At 35.0% G+C, this 23934-nt stretch overlaps 1 protein-coding gene across 4 annotated transcripts; it reads left to right on the plus strand.

Annotated features, from left to right (window-relative positions):
* Window positions 1-8581: 8581 nt before the first annotated feature.
* Window positions 8582-23858, plus strand: LOC114182015 (probable serine/threonine protein kinase IREH1). Of its 4 annotated transcripts, none has more exons than XM_028068754.1 (18): window positions 8582-9506; window positions 11626-11690; window positions 11822-12004; window positions 12098-13471; window positions 17127-17299; window positions 19212-19455; window positions 20447-20539; window positions 20622-20762; window positions 20869-20961; window positions 21492-21696; window positions 22004-22089; window positions 22210-22298; window positions 22433-22484; window positions 22579-22635; window positions 22727-22909; window positions 22988-23065; window positions 23356-23438; window positions 23627-23858. In XM_028068754.1, exons 1-17 carry the CDS (start codon window positions 8798-8800, stop codon window positions 23434-23436), a joined length of 3906 nt encoding a protein of 1301 aa, XP_027924555.1. In that variant the 5' UTR covers window positions 8582-8797; the 3' UTR covers window positions 23437-23438; window positions 23627-23858. The 4 variants fall into 4 exon arrangements, 2 of the variants coding, with proteins under 2 accessions (XP_027924555.1, XP_027924556.1); XR_003603994.1 differs by having other exon boundaries at window positions 8583-9506; window positions 23356-23544; XR_003603995.1 differs by having other exon boundaries at window positions 8583-9506; window positions 22727-22900; window positions 23356-23544.
* The last annotated feature ends 76 nt before the right edge of the window (window positions 23859-23934 follow it).

Raw genomic sequence — 23934 nt, forward strand, 5'->3', positions numbered from 1 at the left:
CGACGGCGCCCCAAATCAGTGACCAGACGCACACCACCACGCACTCACCACCGATCCACCTCGCACCATTGACTGGCGCCGCGACGACGACGACGTGAGCCATGGAGGATGACGGCGACGGCGCCCCAAATCAGTGACCAGACGCACACCACCACACACTCACCACCGATCGACCTCGCACCAGTGGACCACCTCGCACCACTGGACCACTCCGACGCGACCAACAAGCAAAGCGAAGAACGTTCTCTCCCACTTCGCGAAGAACCAGCAGCGATCATCTCCGACAGTGGAACAACGATCAACGATTGACGCGAGCAAGGATCATCATCACGATTGACGACGACGCAGGTTCGTTCCCGATTTTCAATTTTCGATTTTGTGCCCTAATTTCTGGTTCTGCTACTGCCATGGTGATTTTCAATTTTCGATTCCCCTTTCTGCCCTAATTGTTGTGTTCTTCTGCTATTGCCATGGTCTCTGTTTCTAGCAAATATTTTTCGATTCCTCAATTCTGCCATGGAATTGGGTGGTGGCGGCACTGCGTGCAAAGGATCAGATGGGAAAATATTGCTATTGTTATTTGTTTATTGCATTACTGTATCAGTTTGGTTTGGACAATTTTCGATTGTGGCAGTGTGTATTGTAATGCTTACTATTGTTGTGTTGTGTTGTGTTATATTGTATATGTCATCTTCAGTTTTTTAGTTTGGGTTTTGTGTGATAGGAACCTCATAAAAATAATGGAAGATTCAGTTAGCAAACCTAATGATGGGGATGTCCATGAAAAATCAAATACTGTAACCGACAGTGTGACTGAGGATAACAAAACTGGTGAAACTGATAAGAAAAAGAAGAAGTTATCATCCTCTGATGTTTGGAAATTCTTTACTAAGATTGGGGTTTGTGAGGATGGAAAAGAAAGGGCAAAGTGTAATGGGTGTAACCAAAAATATATAATTGGTGGTGTAAGATATGGTACTTCCCATTTAAAGCGTCATATTGAAAGGTGTACCAAATGTAGATTTGATGATGTGGGTCAAATGATGGTGGACATGCAAGGAAAATTGAAAGCCAAAAAAATAGACCAAATGGTGTCTCGTGAATTGTGTGCTAATTTAATTATTCGACATGGTTTACCATTCAAATTTGTTGAGTACCCTGAACTTAGGACTTGGATAAGTTATTTGAATCCTGAAGCAACTCTTGTTTCTAGGAATACTATTAAGAAGGACATATTGAGAATATTTAAGAGAGAAAAGATCAAGTTAAAGGGTGAGTTGCATAACATTACAAGTAGGATTTGTTTAACCTCTGATCTATGGACATCTTACACTACTGAAGGTTATATAAGTTTAACAGCACATTATGTTGATTCAAATTGGAAGTTGAGGAGCAAAATTCTTAACTTTTGCCATTTCCCTCCACCTCACACTGGATTTGAGTTGTCTAAGAAGATAAATGCATGTTTGCATGATTGGGAAATTGAAAAGCGAATATTTTCTATCACCTTGGATAATGCTTCTAGCAATGATGTATTGGTGAAAACTTTAAAAAATCAGTTGGTTTTAAATAATTCATTGGTTTGTAGTGGAGAGTTCTTTCATGTGTGTTGTTCTGCTCATATTTTAAATTTGATTGTACAAGAAGGGTTGAAGGTACTTGGTGATGCTCTTGATCAAATTAGAGAGAGCATCAAGTATGTGAGAGGTTCTGAAGCTAGAATGATTAAATTTAAAGAATGCCTTCAACAAATAGGGAACATTGATTCATCAAGTGGATTGTGTCTAGATGTTCCTACAAGGTGGAACTCAACCTTTTTTATGCTTCAAAGTGCTGTTAAATACCAACGGGTTTTTGAAAATTTACGCTTAGTTGATGAAAATTACAAGTATTATCCATCTGAGGAGGCATGGAAAAGAGCAGAAAAGATCACTGTTTTCTTGTCCCCATTTTATGAAATTACAAATTTGATGTCTGGCTCAAGTTATCCTACATCCAACTTGTATTTTTTTCAAGTTTGGAAAATTCAATGCCTTTTAATAGAGAGTATGCAAGATGGAGACAAAGTTATAAGAAATATGGCTGAAAAGATGATGGTCAAATTTGACAAATATTGGGATGAATACAGTATTGTTCTTGCATTTGGGGCAATTCTAGACCCAAGGATGAAATTAGTTACATTGGGTTTCTGTTTTGAAAAGGTTGACCCTCTTTGTTGGGAACAAAAGGTGGAGAAGATAAAGGACAAATTGTACATTCTATTCTCTCAGTATTCTTCAAATACTTCAACTTCAAATGCTCAAAAGCGTTCCTTGAGTGATGTGTTATCCTCATCTTCCTCGAAGCCAAACCTATTTGATGTAAGTTATTTACTTTCTTCTAATTTTATAATAATTATTGTTCATATTAATATTCTTTTATTTTGTTTATCATGTTAGGAATTACAACAACGTAAACTTCAACTAGTGGCTAAAACGGGAAAGAATCAACTTGATACATATTTGGATGAGCCAACATTGGATATTCATTTTTCAGTAGCTTTAGATGTTCTTGAATGGTGGAAGAGTAACAATGAACGTTTTCCAGACCTTGCTTTGATGGCTAGGGACTTGCTAAGCATCCCGATTACTACTGTCGCATCTGAATCAGCATTCAGCATTGGTTCTAGGATTCTTAATAAGTATAGAAATTGTTTGTTGTCAACAAGTGTGGAGGCAATTATTTGTACTTCTAGTTGGAAGCATGGTTTTTGTGATGGTAAATTGTTTATTATAGATGTCTTTAGTTCCTTTTTATTCTTATACACAATTTTTTATATCGTAATTTTTTGTTTACTTTATTTTGTTTAAAGATTATGAAGACGATGACAAAGACAGAAAAGTAGAGCAGACTTGTTCCAATGCTGCCTCTAATGATCCTGGAAGTGATACAGAATGACAATTGGTATTTGTTTCTAATTTATTGAATTGTCTTTTCATTATAAAGCATCCTCACTTATTGAATTGCCTTTTTTTTAACAGAAGTTAGATTGAGTTCAAATTTGTTGGGTTGGAATCAGATTACTGGCCTGTGAATTTTGAATGAGAAGGCTGATTGCAATTGTTCCAAAAGAGTTCCAGCTGAACAGATTATTGGCCTGCTTGTTTCAGCATTGTTTTAGATTTTATTTTGTTTCTTGTAAGGGAAAATTTGTAATTTCCTTTGGATAGTCAAATTAGTTAGTTCAGATTACTTTGTTAGGAGCTTTATTTGTGAAACTACTCTTCAATGCATGCATTTCTGTTCTATTTTGAATCACAGGTATTGCCATTTTTTTTCAAATCACAGGTATACGGGCTGGCCCGTTAGCCCGTTAGCCCGTAACGGGACGGGCCGAGCTGTTATTTCTGGCCTTTTTTCTCTTAACGGGCTGGCCCGTCCCGGCCCGTTTTCAATGGGTCAAAAATGGGCCGGGCCAAAACGGGCCGGGCTGGCCCGTTTTGCCACCCCTAGTCGGACGTGAGACGTGAAACGTGGGACATGGGACGTTAGACGTGAGACGTGAGACGTGAGACGAAAGACGTGAAACGTGAGAGACGTGAGAGACGTGGGACGTGGGACGTGGGACGAGGGACGAGAGACGTGAGAGACATGATAGACGTGGGACGTGGGACGTTACACGTGAGACGTAAGACGTGAGAGACGTGGGACGTGGGACGTGAGATGTGAGACGTGAGAGACGTGGGACGCGGGACGTGGCACGTGGCACGTGAGAGACGTGAAACGTGAGAGACGTGCGACCTGCGACGTACGACATACGACGTGCGACGTGAGACGTGAGACGTCCGTAAAAACTAAACCTTGAAATTTATATTCACAAACTTTAAACCTTACAATTTAATTGGAAATTTTAGAAGTTTAATAAAATAATTGTTAATGTATACATAAATTTGTACTTACAAATTTAAATTATACTCTTGTACAAAAATTATTAATAAAAAGAGATTAAATAGATATAAAAGTTAAAGAATAAAAATATGAGGGAAAAAGTAATAATTAATGTTTATTTAACACATAAAAATAAAAATTATGAGGATAACAACAATAATTTATATTTATTGAACTCTTAAATGAGCGGAAGGAAGCAGAGGATGATCTGAAAAGTTAAACTAAGGATGGACAAAAAATCTAATTTTCATGATCTAATCCATTTTTGATATGATCCAATCCATTTAATATTCATTTTATTAAAATCTAATTAATTTTATTGGATTTGGATATCAATCTGATCTACATTTTATTAAAATTCAATCCATTTTATGTCGAATTCAGTTGAGTCGGCTCCAGTCAAAATTCGGTCGTGTTGGCCTCAACCAAAATTTGACTGAGTTGGTCTTGGCCTGAATTTGGTCGTATTCAGCAGAGTCGATCGCGACCCGAATTTGGTCATATTTAGGCGAGTCGGTCCTGACCTAAATTTTGCCAAATTCAATCGAGTTGGTCATGACCAAAATTTGGTCGAGTCGATACTAGCCCAAATTTAGCCGTATTCGGTCGAGTAAGTCCCGAACGAAATTTGACTATATTCAACTTAGTTGGCTGTGATCGAAAATTAGCCATGTTCAGTCAAGTCGGTCCTGGCCGACAAATTTAGTGGAGTCAACCCTGACCGAAATTTGATTGATCAGGCGCTGGCCCAAATGTGGCCATATTTGGCCAAGTCAGCTCTGGCCAAAATTTGATCGTATTAGGCAAAATCAACCCTGGCCGAAATTCAGTTCAATCCAGTCAAGTCGATCTCGACTGAAATTTTGTCAAGTCGACCTTGGCCAAAATTTGGTCACGTCGTCCCCGACCGAAATTCATTCGAAAGTCATCCAAGTTCATCCCATGCTGAAATTTGGCCTCGTTGGCCCCGACAAAAAATCTGCCAAATTCTATGGTGTTAGCCCTATGGACACAAGTTTTAAAAAAATTAATTTGAATTTATTTTATGAAAATTGGATTTTGGATTTTGAACTTGATCCAAATATTTAGATCTAGATTTAAAATTGATTTAAATATTTGCATCTGGATTTTAAAAAAATCCAATATACTTTTTTTGAAAAAATGGATTTGGATCCAAAATCTAATCCAATTGTTTGGATCCAAAATGGATGTGGATTGGATCATTAAAAATTCAATCCATGATCACCCATATAATAAAAATAGACTCACAAACGAGTTTACCTACTGTACCACCATGCATAGTTTAACCGTTCGTTCTCAAAACATAATAACAAAAATACCCACCACACCAAGGTCTCTACTGCCAAGAAAAACAAAGCATTGATGCATTATCAAGAATGCATTCATGTTGTGGAGTAATTAATTTTTAGTAAATAAATAGTTTAATTTTTTAATCTTTTTTTCTATACTGTTGTAATATATATAGGAAATGTTTATTTAAACGATTTTAATTTTGTTAGAAGTCTCACATCGACTAGAGATAAGACTAATTCACAATATATAAATGGGTGCAAATCTCACTTTACAAGCCGATTTTGTGGGATTAAGTTAGGATTAAAGTCCACTTCTAACATGGTATTATAGCCATCTTAGAACCTATCATAGCGAGTTTTGTGGTGCAAACCTCACCTTACAAGATTGATTGTCTATTAGAAGATAACCATCCAAAAGACATTATATGTTTATTTAATTCTTAATTTTTAATTAAGTTTAGAATAATAGTAGATATTTGATAATATTATCTAATTATAAATGTATTGGTTTGCCTAAGAATTGTATCTTGTTATCTATGCAGGAAAACCACAAAAATAGTTAATTATTTTTGTATACAAATTTCACGTTAGAAAAAAAAAACTTTTTATATCAGTTATATTCATTTTAAGAATTAACTAGTAAGAGACGCGTATCTTCATTTTTGTTTTATTTGATAATGGGATATTTTTAAAACAATCTATATAAGCTCATCAATCAATATATTAAGAGAATAATTTTCAGTCAATTTTTTAAATATTTTTAATGTTGTAAAATCTTATAAGCACATTTGTAATTGGATGAGTCCTTACAGAAGTTACATCTATAAACAATAACTTAGTATGCAAGAATGGTCACAAATCCTAAATTGTTATTGATTTTTAAAATTTTGAAATTATGTATTTCATATGTCTAACCCTCCACTAATTTATCCTCCCACAAACCTAAGGTTGTGTTCATTTGTATAGATGGATTTGAGAGAAAGTATGAAGATGAATTTGTGTAAATTTAGTGGATAAATATATGTGTTTTTTGAGTGAGTTTAGAGGATAAAATGAGTGAATTTGGAGATAAGTTTTATGAAAGTTAGTTAAAGATTTGATTAATGTGATAGATAAAATAAATTGTGAAAATAGATAGATTTTGAAAGTTACCAAAATACCCTTAATGAAAAAAGAGAATGATTTTGTAATTTGATGTTATAAAAATAATTAAAAATAAATAGTACGAATTTAAAAAATTAAAAATTATATAAAATTAAAATAAAAAAATTTAATTTTATGAATGGAAAAAAAGTTATAAAATTAAATGAGGTGTGTAATATATGAATCTCAACATTGTAGATGCAAACCAAAACAATATACAAAGAAGCTAAACACAATTGGAATTTGGTATCCTTTAAACACCACCATAATTACAATAACCACTTATATTTTCAAGTGTCAACATAAACACCCTTTGTAAGCCATATAATAGAGAATGTATTGCATAAACCATCACACACAAGCACTCCATCTTACTAGCGCAGAACCTTCATTAAGTAATTTGCTTTACCAAACTTACGCAAATCTTCAAGCTTGAACTCTAGCGACGTCCACGACCAACGAACACTGTCAACAAGGGCCACCACCTTGACCAGTTATGGAGCACCTAATGAACTCCGACCAACCTGAAAGAACACAAAACAAGTTAAAAAAAATCATCATATACACACAACACCGGTTACATAACCGGTGTCACTTTTTTCATTGCACCACACCGGTTACGTAACCGGTGCCACACACACATCACCGCACCGATTATGTAACCGGTGCGCCACCCCTCACAACCACGACCAACACCGGTTTACTTCACTCACACCGGTGCAAAATGCCATTAAATAACACCATCACACCATTGGTTCACTTCACCCACACACACACCAATGCATGTTCACAGTAAACAACACCACCACTCACCTTCGAACGATGAGAGAAAAGCTTGGTTCACGTGCTTGGTACAAATAACAAGGTTAATTTGATAAACTTATAATATACTCAAATCTGGGCATATAAGTGAAGATGGAATGGATCCCGCAAATCCGCGCCTGCAAATCCATGCATATCTGCTGAAAAGAACAAACACGTTGCCACAAATTCATCTGTGCAAATACACACAAACAATATCATTCACACAAAGGAACATTGCGTAGGATCATTTCACATTACTCTAACACCAAGTTTCATTTCATATAATAAATAAATAAAAGAAAAATTAATATCATATAGCATCTACAAAAAATAATAGTTAATTTAAAGATTGAATGATATCTCTAACATTAGAATGTAAAATTTGAATTTGTTAAGAAAATGAAAGATAATGTTAGACTGGGTCAATATGTTTTTGTTACCTTGAAACGAGGATAACTTTTTTAGCAATGTTTCTTGCATTACATGTTTATATAAGGGAGCAGTTTATTCTATATTTTTGTTTTTTAGTTCTTCTTTGAACATATATTAGGTCTTTATATATGGGTCGAAACATTATAAATATTCCATTTATATTATATATATATATATATATATATATATATATATATATTTTATGATAAGGGAAAAGTATGTATATTGTGGATTCAATTATAGAAATTTTTTATGTAAATTGGAAAAAAGATAAAATAAATTTTATTCGGAAAACATTCCCATCGTATTATTGGAGATCGCATGAACCATTGATTAAACAAAATTATAATATATAAATGATATACATCTGTAATTTTATAATGCAATTTTGTAAGAATGAATGATTTACATCTAAGTTCATCGTCTAATAACTAGAACAGAAAACAATATTTTTCCAAAATTTTAAAACAAAAAATGAGCCGTTTATAAAAATTATTAATTAAGGGTTGGTTTGAAAAGTTTCCATGACAAGTCAAAACACATAAATTATGATCAACTGATGTATATAAAAAATCACTTTTAAAAAAGTTAACACTAGAATTTATAAAAATTAATTAATATCAACTAATTTCAGTTTAAAACGAAAATCTCTTAATTATTTTCTAAATTCTTACAAAGTTATTCTTCAAACTACTAGACAAAAAAGGTTTACCAAAAAAGCTACGAAGGTTTCTCAATTACACCAAATCCACATCCCCACTTAACAAAAATTATGCCAAAATGGTATCAATATGATTTTTCATTTGCACATTTTCAACAAGCACATAAAGAAAGTGCATAATTTTGGTCAAAGAGTCAAAAACCCAAATAAAAGGGATTACATAATGAAGTATAAATAAAATAAATAAAAAAAGGACTAAGGTGTGGGTCATATAAAATGTTAAAACGATTCTAAAATTGGGGTTGAAGAAGGTGTTTGAATAATGTGTAGAGTTTTTTCTGTAAAAAGTCACAACATTTTTCAGTCCACAATCAACCCCTTTCCTTTGAATTCAACATCATCACTGTCACACCAAACCAAACCCTCTCTTTTCGCTTTCTCTCTCTAACTTGAGCTTCAAAATCAATGTCGCAGTTCTCAGCAGCATGGTGCTAGGGTTCGTTTGGTTCATCCAAACATGGTCTTCAAGGGAAGGTTCTTCTCTTCCAAAAAATCCGATTCCTCTAGTCCCGATGCGTCATCCAACAGTCCTCGATCTTTCTCCTCCAATTCTCCTTCCAGATCCGACAAGAAGAAGGCTAAATCCGCCGCTCATCCAACTTTAGCAGCGGGAGGCGGCGGTGGAAGCGGCGGTGGGGGAGCTCTTGCTGCGTGTCGTCAGACGCAGGTGAAGGACGGGACCAAGAAGAAGGATGTGGTCAAGGGGAAGGAAAGTCAAACTCCGCCGCCGGAGGCTCGCAAGGATTCTCCGGTGAAGAAGTTGACGGCGGCGGAGGGACGCGAATCGTCGGCGTCAGTGTCGCCGATTCTGGCGTCGTCGCTGGGGCTGAACAGGATCAAGACGAGATCGGGGCCGCTGCCGCAGGAGAGCTTCTTCGGGTTCAGGGGCGAGAAGGGAACGACGGCGCTCGGCGGCAGCAACCTTTCCCGGCCCGGCGTCGGCGTGCGCGGCGGCGATGGGAAGAAGAAGGAACCGGCCAGCCAGAACCGGGTCGGATTTCGTGAGGGTTCCCGTGGCGGTGCCGCTGCTACCGGAGGTTGGGGCGATAATGGGAGCAATTCTGACAGCGTGTCGACTTCGGGGAGTATGCCGCTAAGGGAGCAGAGTCCGGTGGTGTTGCCTCGGTCGCGGTTGCAGAACGGAGAATCGTCCTCGGAAGCCGCAGGTACTGTAACTCCGTGTGTGTGGATTTTGTAATGATTCTGATTGTGTGGTTTTGGCTGATTTTTCAATCAGTTAAGTAAATGATTGTTGGTTCGATAGTTTGACTAGAACTTTTGTTGGGAAGGGTTATTAAGGATCCGCAAGGCATTGCTATTTATTTACATGCTATAGAAGAACAGCTTGTTCTCCTCCGGATTTAATTGAAAAATGAGAATTGCAAGGAATGGGGAGGGGGCTCGCGAGTGGAGTAGGGAGAATGTCTATTGGATCTGTATCTCTATATGTGGGTATCTTGCTTGGTCTTGTTCTGGTACAATGATTCTATTAGGTTTATAACTTTTTGGAGTGGAGCCCTAATTGAAAGGACTTGATTGTTTCTGTTCCTTTTGAGTTGGTCTAGATTATTTGCTCCACGTTCTTTCAAATTGAATTTTAATTTATATTAGTAATTACATTTTAAAACTATTACGTAGTTCTTCACATTGATTATATATTTATACACTTAAACACATATAAAACTTATGTGTTAAGGACTGCATTTATATTTACATCTCAAGTATGATGATTATGCATTGAAATAATCGTCCATACATGGATGACAACTTATTGATTTTTGCATTTGAAGATTTTATCTGCAAGATGTAGCTCACATTTCATGTTAGAATGATTAAATAATCGTTTATAGTGACCAGTTTTCCTTTAGGAAAGAGAGAATTGCATAGCTCAATTAATATTTTCAGATATTTTCCTTAATCCTTATGACAATCATTTTTCTAATCAGACTTTGAATGGGGAAGTATTGCTACTGTTTTACTTAATCATTTAATTAACTAAATGGAATTTTTAGTAATGTAATTGGGAAAGGAAAATACACACAACTAGAAATATTAATTTAAAAAAAACTGTAAACACTACTACAGAAGTCTTTTTCCACTAGATGAGGTCGGCTACAATAGCTGAAACCACTTGGACTCAGGTTTAGAACTACTTTCTAAAGGTTTTGGATATTAGTTGTAACTTTTGAAAACCAGGGTTTGACTTGAGTAACTGGTTACTGATTCAGAATTTCAACCATTAATCTAGTTGGGAAAACTGGTTAGGCATAAAAGTAAAAATAAAAACCACAAAAATCAGCTGCATTTTCAGATACTACCTAGTTCCCTGAGCATTGACCATGTTAGACTGAAAAGCAGTTAGTACTAGGCATGTCAAATGCAGTGAGACTAGAATTTGTTCTGAAATAATTTATTCACGCACTTTCTGTGTTTTGGTAGCTGTTTGCATTACTTATTCTGGATTGTTTATTATTCAAGTAGATATAGTTCTCGATTTAACTCCCTTGTAAAATAACCATCTTCTACCAAACATAAATATCTATGTAACAATAATAACTGAAGGTAAATTAGTAACTAAAGCTTTAACCTGCACAAATGCAGAACTAAAATATCACGACTTGCATTCACAGATCCTAATTAAAGCACTGACATATCCCTATAATTAAATGTTATAATAAAACTTATCATAACATTAAATCAAACTATTGAGGTCTGTGAATCACTGGATCCTTGAACTTAAGATTTCTTATAAATTTTTTTAGTGCTGCCATGTCAAATTGGTTGCAGCTTTATACAGTAAAAGTTGGTTGTAGTAGCTAATTCACAATTTTTCACCTTTCTGGATCTCTGCCTCGCAAACTCATATATTGTTGGTCTCTGTAGTAAACAGAATTATATTATTGGTGAGGTAATGCGTTGTGTATGTAATATGTGTCAAATGTGAATGCAAGGGTATTGTAAATAGTCCCAAGTGGGTTAAGCACATGTATAAGGCTGTATATGTAAGAGGTAGACTAGCCTGAGCAATTGTGGACAACAGCACACACATAAGCTCGAGATCAACTATGTTTACTTCCTTACACAAACTTGGATGGGACTTGCTTTCAAATTCCAGATGGGGTTGTGATGAGGTGGTTCTGGGTTGATGTCATTATTGGTTTAGTTTTGCATACGAACCATTGTTCAACAAATTTGTTTTATATTTATGTGTTTTAAAGTATTTAGCCAAATCGTTAGTTATTTTTCTTAAAATTTTACTTTTCCTTACTATACCACTTTAAGCAGGCAAACAGGCATCATCATGGGCCCAGTCTGGAGGCTTAAGAAGTGCAGATGTTTGTACTCCAGAGGTACCACTAGTTTAGAGTGTGTTGGTGCTTGGTATCTTTTGTAATCAGTAACATTTTTTTTTCTGAATTAATTGTTATTTTCTGTTTGTTCGTCTATTACAGTAGAAAATAACTCAATTGATTCTTTTCAGACGGCATATGATTTTGAAAACCCAAAGGAGTCTGAATCTCCTCGCTTTCAAGCCATATTACGTGTCACTAGTGCACCTAGGAAGAGGTTTCCTTCGGATATCAAAAGTTTTTCCCATGAGTTGAATTCGAAAGGTGTCTGGCCTTTTCCATTTTTGAAGCCTCGGCGGTTGAATAACCTTGAGGTATTTTAGTCCTGATTTCACATTATATTGTGGTGGTAATGATTTGTGTTATTGGAGGGAATTGCGTTAAAATTGCTTTACTTTGATGTGCAGGAGATTTTGGTCGTTATTAGGGCAAAATTTGATAAAGCGAAGGAAGATGTAAACTCTGATTTAGCCATTTTTGCGGCAGATCTGGTTGGAATTCTTGAAAAAAATGCAGATACTCATCCTGAATGGCAAGAGACAATTGAGGACTTGCTAGTTTTGGCAAGGAGCTGTGCTATGACTTCATCTGGCGAGTTTTGGCTTCAGTGTGAAAGCATAGTTCAGGAGTTGGATGATAGGCGTCAAGAGCATCCTCCTGGGATGCTAAAGCAGCTTCACACCCGAATGCTTTTCATTCTCACAAGGTGTACCCGATTGTTGCAATTCCACAAGGAAAGTGGTTTGGCTGAGGATGAACCTGTTTTCAATCTTCGTCAATCAAGAGTCTTGCATTCTGCTGGAAAATGTATTCCTCCTAGTGTGGGAAGGGATTCTAAAAGTTCAAGTGCTGCAAAAGCCTTAAAGCCTTCATCTAAAAAAGCTTTTAGTCAAGAACAGAGTATGATGGGTTGGAAGAAAGATGTTATGCAACCGGAAAATCTTTCACTTCCTGCTGATGATGATAATACAAAACATTTTGACTCTTCAGGCAGGGATCGAATGGCTTCTTGGAAGAAATTCCCATCTCCGTCTGGAAAAAGCCCTAAAGAAGCTGCTCAGTTGAAGGAACAAAATTATGGGAGGGTTGAATCTTCAAAGGCATCAAATAATAAGAGATTCCCTTCTGATGTGGACCTTTCTACCGCGAAGCCATCTGAGTTTCTTCCTATCAAAGATTCCTTGGATCATGCTTCCAAACACCAACATAAAGTTTCTTGGGGATACTGGGGAGATCAGCAGAATAATAGCGAGGAGAACTCAATAATTTGTCGTATATGTGAAGAGGAAGTTCCTACTTCACACGTTGAAGATCATTCAAGGATTTGTGCAGTTGCTGATAGATGTGATCAGAAAGGACTGAGTGTCAATGATCGTCTTGTCAGAATTGCTGAAACACTAGAAAAGATGATGGAGTCTTGTTCACAAAAGGATACCCAACAAATGGTGGGAAGTCCCGATGTTGCAAAAGTATCAAATTCTAGTATGACTGAAGAATCTGATGTTCCTTCTCCTAAACTTAGTGATTGGTCTCGCAGAGGCTCAGATGACATGCTAGACTGTTTCCCCGAAACCGATAATTCTGCTTTTATGGATGACTTGAAAGGATTACCACTTATATCATGTAAAACTCGTTTTGGTCCAAAGTCTGACCAAGGTATGACAACATCATCTGCAGGGAGCATGACTCCAAGGTCACCATTGATGACACCACGGACAAGTCCCATTGACTTGCTCTTGGCCGGGAAGGGTGCTTATTCTGAACATGATGATCTGCTGCAGGCATGCTATTTTTTAAAATCTCTTTCAATTTCTTTTATTTCTAATTTATTGCCTATACTAGTTGCTGGCATTGTCCATTCAATTCAGCATGTTCTATCAAATGGTACTCCCCATGTGTTTACATATGATGTTGAGGTGATACTTGATCTAGTATTCATAACTGCCTTTAAGCATTATTTCTTTCTATATTCAGTATTGTTAAATTGTAGGAAATAGAAGACAATGCGTTGAAATAATTTGTTTTTGGGACAAAAATGTGCTTTATTTATATTTAGAAAACAAAATCAATACAGTAAATAGAGGAGTTACGGCATTCTCTAATAATAAAGATATGATGCAAGAATAAATGAAACATTCCTAATAATAAATATAAATTCTAGATATTCCTGGTTATAAAATCTAGATATTCCTGGTTATAAAATCTAGATATTCCTGATTCTATAGTTATAAGATTTCCCCTCAAGCTGGAGTATATAAGTCATATGTGCTCAGCTTGCTGCAAACATGGTTTTTTATTTGTTCTCTTAGAGGCTTGGCGAATATGTCTACTAACTTTTCACTACAGTTGCTGAATCTAGAGGCGGTGCCTTCAAACCCAACTTTTCTCTAGTGAAATGACAATCTACTGCGTTGTTTGGTACTCTTATGAAAGACACTATTAGAGGCAATGTGTAATGCTGTTTGGTTGTTACATGCAGGTGCTTTTGGGATTTTTCTTCTAATTTAAGCTCCTTGAGGATTTGCTTTAGCCATATGAGCTCTTAAGTGACTAATATCACTGCATTATATTATGCTTTTGCAGTTGATATTGCTACCATTTTTTTTTTCATATTTTATCACGATGATAAATTACCTCCAATAAGAACACAGTACCCTAAAGTGGGGTGTCTATCACTTGGTGACTTTACCCAATCAACTTTAGACTACCCAACAATTTGAGTATTTCCCTTGTTTTCATTAAAATGGCCTTTGCCAGGGGCATTCTTAATATACTTTAGGATTCGTACGAATGCATCCCAATGGTCTTAGGAGTTTGAAATTGACTTACTATGCTCACTGCGTATGCAATGTGAAGACAGGACATAGTGAGGTAATTTAGCTTACCAACTAATCATTTGTATCTCCCAGGCTCAAAATTCGGTTCTCCTTGATCAAGTGCAAGTATAACACTTGGATCCATTGGAGTGTCCACAAACATAGCATTTAACTTCCCTATTTCTTCCAATATATTCAAAGCATATTTTCTGTGAAAATGTCCTTGGACTCTTCTATACCAAGGAAGTACCTTAAGCGTCCAAGATATTTTGTCTGGAACTGTTGAGCAAGATATTCTTTTAGTTGGACAATACCCTGCTTACCACTATTAGTTATGACAATGCCGTCCATATATACAATAAGTTAGTGGAGAATGACATAAAATGGAGAATAGTTAACATCACTCTGTATGGTTCCAAATTGATGGCAGTTTGAAAACACCCTAACCATGATTAGGGTGATTACTTGAGGCCATGCAGGGACCTGTGAAAAGGACATACCATATTAGACTACTCACCCTAAGCATTAAATTTAGGAGGTTTCTCGGTAGACTTCCTTGTCTAGATCATCATGCAAAATTGCATTCTTGATGTCAATTTGAAATTGAGTTTAGTGGCGAATAGTTGCAATGGAGAAGAGAGAGTGTCAATATAATCTTGTCTATAGATTTGTGTGCATCCTTTCTTAACCAAATGAATTTTATAGGGAACAAATTTACCATTGGGACCTATTAAGAGTGTAAAATCACTTACACCCAATAATTGATTTGCTAGCTAGAAGAGGAACCAACTTCCAAGTGCCGCAACTCATTGTGATATAAAGATTCACTTGGAGACTTTAGAATAAGAACAAAAGATAATGATGACAAAAAAGTATAATCTATGATGGTAAGTTGACAATAACTGATCTTTAGAATAACAAGTATATGATCGGTTGCATGAGAGTTAATGACCTAAGGACGCGGGGAATTGCTAGTGTACTAGTTGACTGGTGAGTACTTAGAAAGTACTATTTGAGAAAGTACTTATATGTTGTTGGAGTTTTACAAGGTAGTTAACTATGTTGGAAGACTTTTTTTTAACCTTGGGAAAAATAGTGGTAAAATAATTGTAGGAGCAAGAAAGTGGAACAGCAACCATTGGGATTGTGTTCGGACGGAAGAGGCAAGCACAATGATGGGTGGCTATAAGGCAGGCTTCAACGCATGCACCAACAAGGTTTGCAAAAGGAAAAGAACTCTTCACACCAGAGACCGCGGGTCCACCAAGCCAATAGGGTATTGTAGAGACTCTAGATGCCATATTAGAAAGTGGATTTTAGGCGTAACATAATTTCATAAAAGTGGCTTGTAAGGTAAAGTTTGTACCAACTTTAATAATATAATTTGGCTATATCTCTAATCAATGTGGGATTTCCAACACATTCTATCACATCTAGGGATGACAACGAGTTGGGTATGGGTAGTGCCTATTTGTTATCCGTCATGTCTAAACAAGTACTGTTATGTTACTCATCCAATATCCCTGAAAAAATATCCACGTATGTTTTTATACTTGTGGGTATCTATAGATACCCATAAATATTTTATATTTTATTTTTTAAAATTTTTAAATAAATTATTAAAAGACAAATCTTTAAAATATAAACTTAGATAAAAATATTAATTCTTAAGCACAATTCAAATCAAATTAATGAATAAAATATTAATGCAAATAAATTTGGTCTTCCTAGAATTATTTAAATGAGTTGCACCAAGATATAAATGTTAAAGAATTGTTCTTTTATAAAACAACTTCAATTTCCTAGGTCTAAATAGAAAAAATAGAAATATATAAAGTCAAATTTTAAACAATTCTTCCATGATTAATATTTCTTTTACTAATACTTTTATTTTGATCACTTGAATTTAAAAAAAAAAAAATACTCAAATAAAATTCACTAATAATTGTTACAATGATACCCATATCTATCCCATCAACAAGCGGATGATTTAATACTCATACCCATTATCCCCAAATATCCATTAAGGGTATTCATTTGTATTTGTCACAAATTTTACTCGTGGACATCCTTAGGTACAAATTTCTTTACTATCCCTAATGACATTTTGGACTAGACATGCGAATAGAAGTAGATTATGGGTGGTTCAGTAATGGTCAGATAAACCACGGTAGGATAAACTGTGATACCATGTTAAACTATAGATAATAGAGAAACAGTGAACTGATATCACATGTTTATGAGACACCATGGGTGGGTGCTTTATTTATATTGAGAAACTGGAATCACTACAATAAACAGAGGTGATATATTATCCTCTAATAATAATAATACGATATAAGAATAATACATATATGATCTAAGTATTCCTATGTGCCTTATTTCTATAATTATAACCAATAGAAAATGTTTTATTAAAATAAATTAGGATTTTGAGGTCTAATTGTTTGTGCATAAATATCCAACTGTTTATGCCTGTATATGTACTGAAGTTTTAATATATGAGGCTTGTATTACATTTTCTTAAAGAAATATCAAATAACTTCCTATTTTCATGATATTCTTAGAAAAATATCATCCTTGACATTCTTCCGTTGCAAAATTCCATGTTTTATTGTAGATGAATGAACTTGCGGATATAGCTCGATGTGTGGCAAATGCACCTCTGGATGATGATCGCACAACTTCATATTTATTATCTTGTCTTGATGACTTGCGGGTTGTTGTAGAACGAAGGAAATTTGATGCACTTACTGTGGAGACCTTTGGAACACGTATTGAGAAGCTGATACGGTTAGTATTTTTTCTATTTTACATTATGCAAGACATCTCTGTAACATGGAAAGTACTCCTAGTAAACATTGAACTACATGATAAGCTTTGGTGGAGGTTCTTGTTACACACTGTTTATAGGGAATAGACATAATTTTATAACAGAACTCAGAATACCATATGGCATAACAGTATTGCTACAACTATGTGTTCTGTGTCCAAACTATCTTGGGATTTGACTCTATAGTGAGTAAATATGCGTAGTGAGAGAGAAAGTATTGGTGTATTGTTCAATTATCTCATAAACTTAACCTACTTTACCTTAATATGCATTCTTTTTTTCTCACTTAACACATCTCACCGAATATGAGTAACACCTGATTATCTGTACGAATGATTTTTTTCTTGCTAGTAATTTTTTTTTTTCTGAAGTTTGTAATACAAACATACACATATATATATACATACAAATGAGCACACAGTGCACACACATACAAACATATATACACACACACATACATACATACATACATACATACACACATATTCATTCTTTTTTTTAACCCTGTACTTGTGACTACCCCATTGTTTAGTACTGGCAGCAGGTTAAAATCCAAGATAGGTTATGGTGGGCTGCATAGTGCAAATTGTGGACACATGGTGTGCGCTTGTTAAAAAACTGAAATTTCTCTATATCTAAAATAGAAATATATCAAAATTATATAAAAAATAATTTAACATAATTCAAACATGTTCTAGTATGGCATGGATCACATAATGCCATTCAGACCAATGTTCTAGCGATGTTATTTATCAAGAGATCCCTCTTGAAGACTTCGTTGATTTACTTGGTCTCCCTCATTACAGGATTAAAACTCATTCAATTTACTTTTATACTGTTGTAGTTCATGAAATCTAATGTAACAGCAGTTCAAGGGAACAAAAGCAGACAAACTTCAACATAGAATAATCGATAGCACAATTTTAAGGAACTCTATCTTAGTATATATGGTTCTGTTGTTGATGTCTAGACTTTGTTATGATCGTGAATGAAAAGGAGCGTGTGCTGATTCTGCTCTGTAACTGCTGCCAGGGATTAAATAAATAAGTAAATAGAAGATGAAACAAACTAAGGTTCTGTTTCTGGTGAAGAAAAACACACAAAACAGAGCAAGGAATAGAAGTTGCCTCTCCTGAATAAAAAAGAAGTCCTTAGCTAAAATGGAGTGTGACATAGAAAACATTGCCACCATTGCAAGATTACAATGCGTAGTTTTTCACATGGCCTTGTCTCTAAAACTTTCCCCTTCAATTAGGGGTGGCAAAACGGCCTAGTTTGTCATGTTTGGGCCTGTGCCCATTAGTCTGGCCAAAACAGGGTAGGGCGGGCGAGACTGGACTGAAAATCCTAATCTATCTCGTCAATGGGTGGGTTGGCTCACCAACTTTTTCTTTTTAATTTTTTTTAAATTTTGTATTTTAAATTTTTTTTTTACATATGTATATATTAAAAGCACACTGAGTATTTTTTAAATTTCAATCGATTAATTAATGTCTAATCAGAATAATTAAAATAATTATTGTCTTTGTTATCTTTATATATTAAATTACCTTATTATAATTAGTAATTGGAACTTAATTTGTAAGTGTTAATAATTTATGTTACAATATTATTATATATTTACATGTCAAGTAATATAATACAAAAGAAATATTTTTAAGTTATTCTTTATTTATATTTTTATTTAAAAAAAGTGGGCTGCTGGTCAGCCCTCTCTGCCCTGCCACTGGTCCACCAAATTGGCTGGCCCAGTTTGCCACCTATACCTTCAATCCACCATTGCTGTAATTTAATTTAATATCATGGACTTTGCTAGTTGTGCTTTGAAATTTTTTGTGATTATTCTTGATAAGTAATAATTTGGTTTGGTAGAGAGAAGTATCTGCAACTCACTGAGATGGTGGATGTTGAAAAGATAGATACAGAGAGCACCGTTGATGATGATGTTCTCTTGGAAGATGACGTGGTTCGTAGCTTGAGAACAAGCCCAATCCATTCATCAAGGGATCGTACCTCTATTGATGACTTTGAAATTATAAAACCTATCAGTCGTGGGGCATTTGGGAGGGTTTTCTTGGCTAAAAAGAGAACAACTGGTGATCTTTTTGCAATAAAGGTATATATTCTTTGTGCTTCGGATTCATCTATTGTATCATCACTTAATTTGAGCATCCATGTACTTGCATTTGTTTCATGCCTGATTGTGCATTGTACTTTTTTTGTGACTTGTATAGAAGAGTTTTTTTTCAATGAAATTGGGTAATAAGTTTTTATAATCTGTATGGAGTTTTATTGAAGTTTACGACTCTTTTTGAAATGCTTATTATAGGGCAAAAGCCGACCTTTTGACGACTCGTTTTGATAGCTTACTGAAAAATAGAGATTAGTTTCTGACATGCTCTTCAAGCTCTCATGTAAACTGTGTTGATCTCTATATTTTATGAATTGTTTTAGCTCTCATAACTTGATGCAGGGAATGCTAGATATGTTATTAAAATCTGATCTTATATTTATTTTTTTCTTTTTTACTTGAAATAATTTCTTCATGAAATTATTCTCGAAACTGTTTCGTTGTGTTCTTTCTTATACTATTTGTATCTTTCAACGGTTAAGTAATTTTAATGCAACAAAATTTTGGTTGTTGCAATTTGCCAATTTCTTTAATCAACTCTGTTGTAAATTTCTTTTTATCTATTAAATATAGTGAACGTAGGTTTGGGATTAATCTCCCTCTTGTGTAAAACTACACATAGGGTAATGTATTTATAATAAAGGAGACATGGGTTAAGCCAATGTACAAGATAAAGAATAGTAACAAAAGAAACTAAAGATAAGATATCTAATAGGTTTACCTATTGTGTTTGGTTTGGTTTGCGCCCCCCCCCCCCTACCCTTTTAATCTAGTCCCCTATCATGTATTTTGTTTTATTATTATTTCTTTATATTGGTGTGCAGCAAATGATTGATATAAGGTGTGGGGTGCTGACCTAGTTAGGATCTCAATCTTGTATTGTGTTGCTTTTTCAAACCTTTAAGGTTAAAATAAACTTATTTCTATCTTGGTCTATGCTTTTACTATGTAACCCTATTGAGCTATTTTCTAATAGGTTCTCAAGAAGGCAGATATGATCCGTAAAAATGCTGTGGAAAGTATATTAGCAGAACGTGATATCTTAATTACAGTACGCAATCCTTTTGTGGTGAGCAGGTCTAACTGTTTTAATGTTCCTTGTTGCTTTAAGAAATTTTATCTTATTCTAATGTTAGCTTTAATTTAATCAGGTTCGATTCTTCTATTCTTTTACATGTCGTGAAAACTTATATCTCGTCATGGAGTATCTGAATGGAGGTGACCTGTATTCATTATTAAGAAATTTAGGTTGCCTAGATGAGGAAGTTGCTCGAGTATATATTGCTGAAGTGGTATAATTCTTGGTTATGTCTCTTTACTGGCTCTTTCTATTTCTCTGGTTTTCTGAATTTTTTTTTCATTACATCGTCTAGAACATGATTTTTTGTTCAATGTTAGGTGCTTGCGTTAGAGTATTTGCATTCTCTGCGTGTGGTTCATCGAGATCTGAAGCCTGACAATTTATTGATAGCACATGATGGTCACATCAAGGTAACTACTAAGTATGTTCTAATTTCTGCTTGTAAATCTCCAAACCATGGTTATGTAAAAAGGCTATTTCTTTTACTTTTTTCCTTAACCTTGGTTTGGAAATTTGGAATGGAAATCCAAAATCTGGCTAATCCTCTTTCATTTCTTACTCTTAGGAGTAATATCAATAATCTCGTACTTTATAATGATAGTTAAGTATGATTTTTATGGAGTTTGATTGTGTTGGCCAAAATGGTGCTCGTATCAAAATTTATGGGGTGGCATTGTGTTTTAGAAATTTTGGTGCTCATATCTATGATGAATCATAGAGAGTTTTGCATCTTTTCTACTATTAGCTTCTTTCATCAGCACTACCAATCCCATGCTTTAAATTGTGATTCCATGTATTTGGCGAGAATTTCAATTTCTTAAGTGTAGATTGGATCCTTTTGAGGTTCAATTTCAATATTCATGTAATCCTGTGGCTCTCTTAAATACATTTTATAAACTGCTAAATAGCTTGATTTTTTTTGTTCTGGCTACTTTTGCAGTTAACAGACTTTGGGCTTTCTAAAGTTGGTCTCATCAACAGCACAGATGATCTGTCTGGCCCAGCAGTGAATGGGACATCCCTACTTGAAGAGGATGAGACTGATGTATTTACTTCTGAGGATCAATGGGAAAGGAGGAAGAAACGCTCTGCAGTGGGCACGCCTGATTACTTAGCCCCAGAGATACTTTTGGGAACTGGACATGGTTTGTATTGTCCCATTTTTATGTTTAAGGTGGTTTCATTTCTGTTTTCCCCTATCTCTTAATATATATAAATTTGACTTTTGTCATTATTTGGGCAGTTTAGAGAAAATATGATTTCCCGTATGTGTAGAATTAAATTCTTAACAATGCTGAAAATATCACAAATTGATTGCTATTCTTTATAGTGAAATTATGTAGTTGAATGATAAATGTTTTGATCATTGGAGAATGATTCTATTCTACTTTATATATACGATGAATACTCATAGCATTTACTTTTGGAACATAACTTGTGCAAATTTTACAGCGTATACTGCCGATTGGTGGTCTGTTGGGGTCATTTTATTTGAGTTGCTTGTTGGTATTCCACCCTTCAATGCTGAGCATCCTCAGGTTTATATCTTGCTTCTTTGTATGATAAATTTTTTAGATGGTTTTTAAGTTTCTTTTCATGTCAGTTTTGCCTTTATATGATTTGAGTTCTCTGACATGATGTTATTTTTGTGTTTGTAGACTATATTTGATAATATTCTTAATCGTAAGATACCTTGGCCTTCAGTTCCTGCAGAGATGAGTCCCGAAGCACAGGATCTTATTGATCGGTATATTATATGTTGTTTTTTTAGTACTTTTTTGTGATAACAAGCTTTCTTATTGGGTATTATTCTTTGTTAAGCACTCACATCTAAAATAGCTGAATGTTTTTCATTTAGTTCCTGACATTATTAATTTTCAGATTATTGACAGAAGATCCTAATCAAAGACTGGGATCAAAAGGAGCATCAGAGGTGATGTAATTTCTCATACAATATAGAATTTTTTTTATCCTTTTGTATAATTTATTTTTTCTGCTCAAATGTTAAACTGATTTTAATGATCCAGGTAAAGCAACATGTTTTCTTCAAGGATATAAACTGGGACACACTTGCCAGGCAGAAAGTATGTAATAGTTTACCCAAGCGAGATCTTAATTGTTAATTTTTCTGCCACTCTCTTGATGCCCAACGTACTGCTTCTGTTGGTTTTGTAGGCTGCATTTGTTCCTGCTTCTGAGAGCGCTCTAGATACCAGTTACTTCACTAGTCGCTACTCATGGAATACTTCTGATGGCCTTGTATATCCAGCCAGTGATGTTGAGGATTCTAGTGATGCTGATAGCTTAAGTGGCAGCAGTAGTTGCTTGAGCAATCGCCAAGATGAAGTGGTATTACAAGTAGTAGGCATTGCTAAACGTAAAATACTTACTGAAATCAATTTAAAGTATAATGGACTAACTCCCTCTTGATAACAGGGAGATGAATGTGGTGGTCTTGCTGAGTTTGATTCTGGCACATCTGTCAATTACTCTTTCAGTAATTTCTCCTTCAAGGTAATCCCTCAAATTATATTCATTTCTTTGAAATCTATGAGTATACAATTAGAATTAACTTGAATGGATTATGCCTGATATTTCCTTTGTTTTCTTGTCACCTACAGTGGGATTTAATGTGTTAAAATGGATTCTCTGAGCTTACTATACTCTTTATAAGTAGCCTTATATGTTAAACTTTGCCTTCTGTTAATATTTAGTTTGATAGTTTTCTTCTTGGTCTTATGCTTTACTTTCCCATTCTTGACCAAATATTCTCTTATACGCGAATGTTTCCTTGGTGTTTTCAGAATCTCTCCCAGCTTGCATCTATCAACTATGATCTCACTAAAGGATGGAAAGACGACCCGCCAACGAATTCTAGTGCATAGCTGTATGTATTAATTATCCTCTGTCAAAGTCCAGAATTTGGTTTTCGACCTATGATCCAAGCAATTTTGGGGGCACAAGCACCTTTATCGTTTGTATACATTGTACATGTATGATTCTGTCGCATAATTTACCCATTCGTCATGGCTTCATTGTTTTCTTGCTCACAGTTTGTATTGCTGGATTTTGCAGATTTAGAGGTTCAAAGTGGTTCAGGATGTACTCTTTGCTTGTTAGGTTACAGGGCAACAGTGGGTGGTTTCAGTTTTTTACCGTTTATTGTGTACGAATTGAGAACTGTAAATTTAAAAATGCATATCACAGTTGCTCAAATTGTTCTGCGATGGCAATGAGAACACATCCTTTTTGTTCAGACAAACCACTGTTATATTATATACTTGATGCTGCTGTGAACTCTTCTTAACCCCTCCCTTCGAGCATTTTCACAATTTTTTTTTTTGTTTACCATAGCTATCATCAAACGATGTTTAATTTAACGT

Source organism: Vigna unguiculata, chromosome 4 (assembly GCF_004118075.2).
Source record: "Vigna unguiculata cultivar IT97K-499-35 chromosome 4, ASM411807v1, whole genome shotgun sequence".
In the NCBI taxonomy this organism is placed as follows: Eukaryota; Viridiplantae; Streptophyta; class Magnoliopsida; order Fabales; family Fabaceae; genus Vigna; species Vigna unguiculata.

Bases quoted from the DNA above. Each gene is read 5' to 3' on its own strand.
- LOC114182015 (XM_028068754.1), top strand. From the start codon at position 8,798: ATGGTCTTCAAGGGAAGGTTCTTCTCTTCCAAAAAATCCGATTCCTCT. The intron at 9,507-11,625 runs GTACTGTAACTC...CACTTTAAGCAG, and splicing joins ATCGTCCTCGGAAGCCGCAG to GCAAACAGGCATCATCATGG. The intron at 22,910-22,987 runs GTAGTAGGCATT...TCTTGATAACAG, and splicing joins AAGATGAAGTGGTATTACAA to GGAGATGAATGTGGTGGTCT.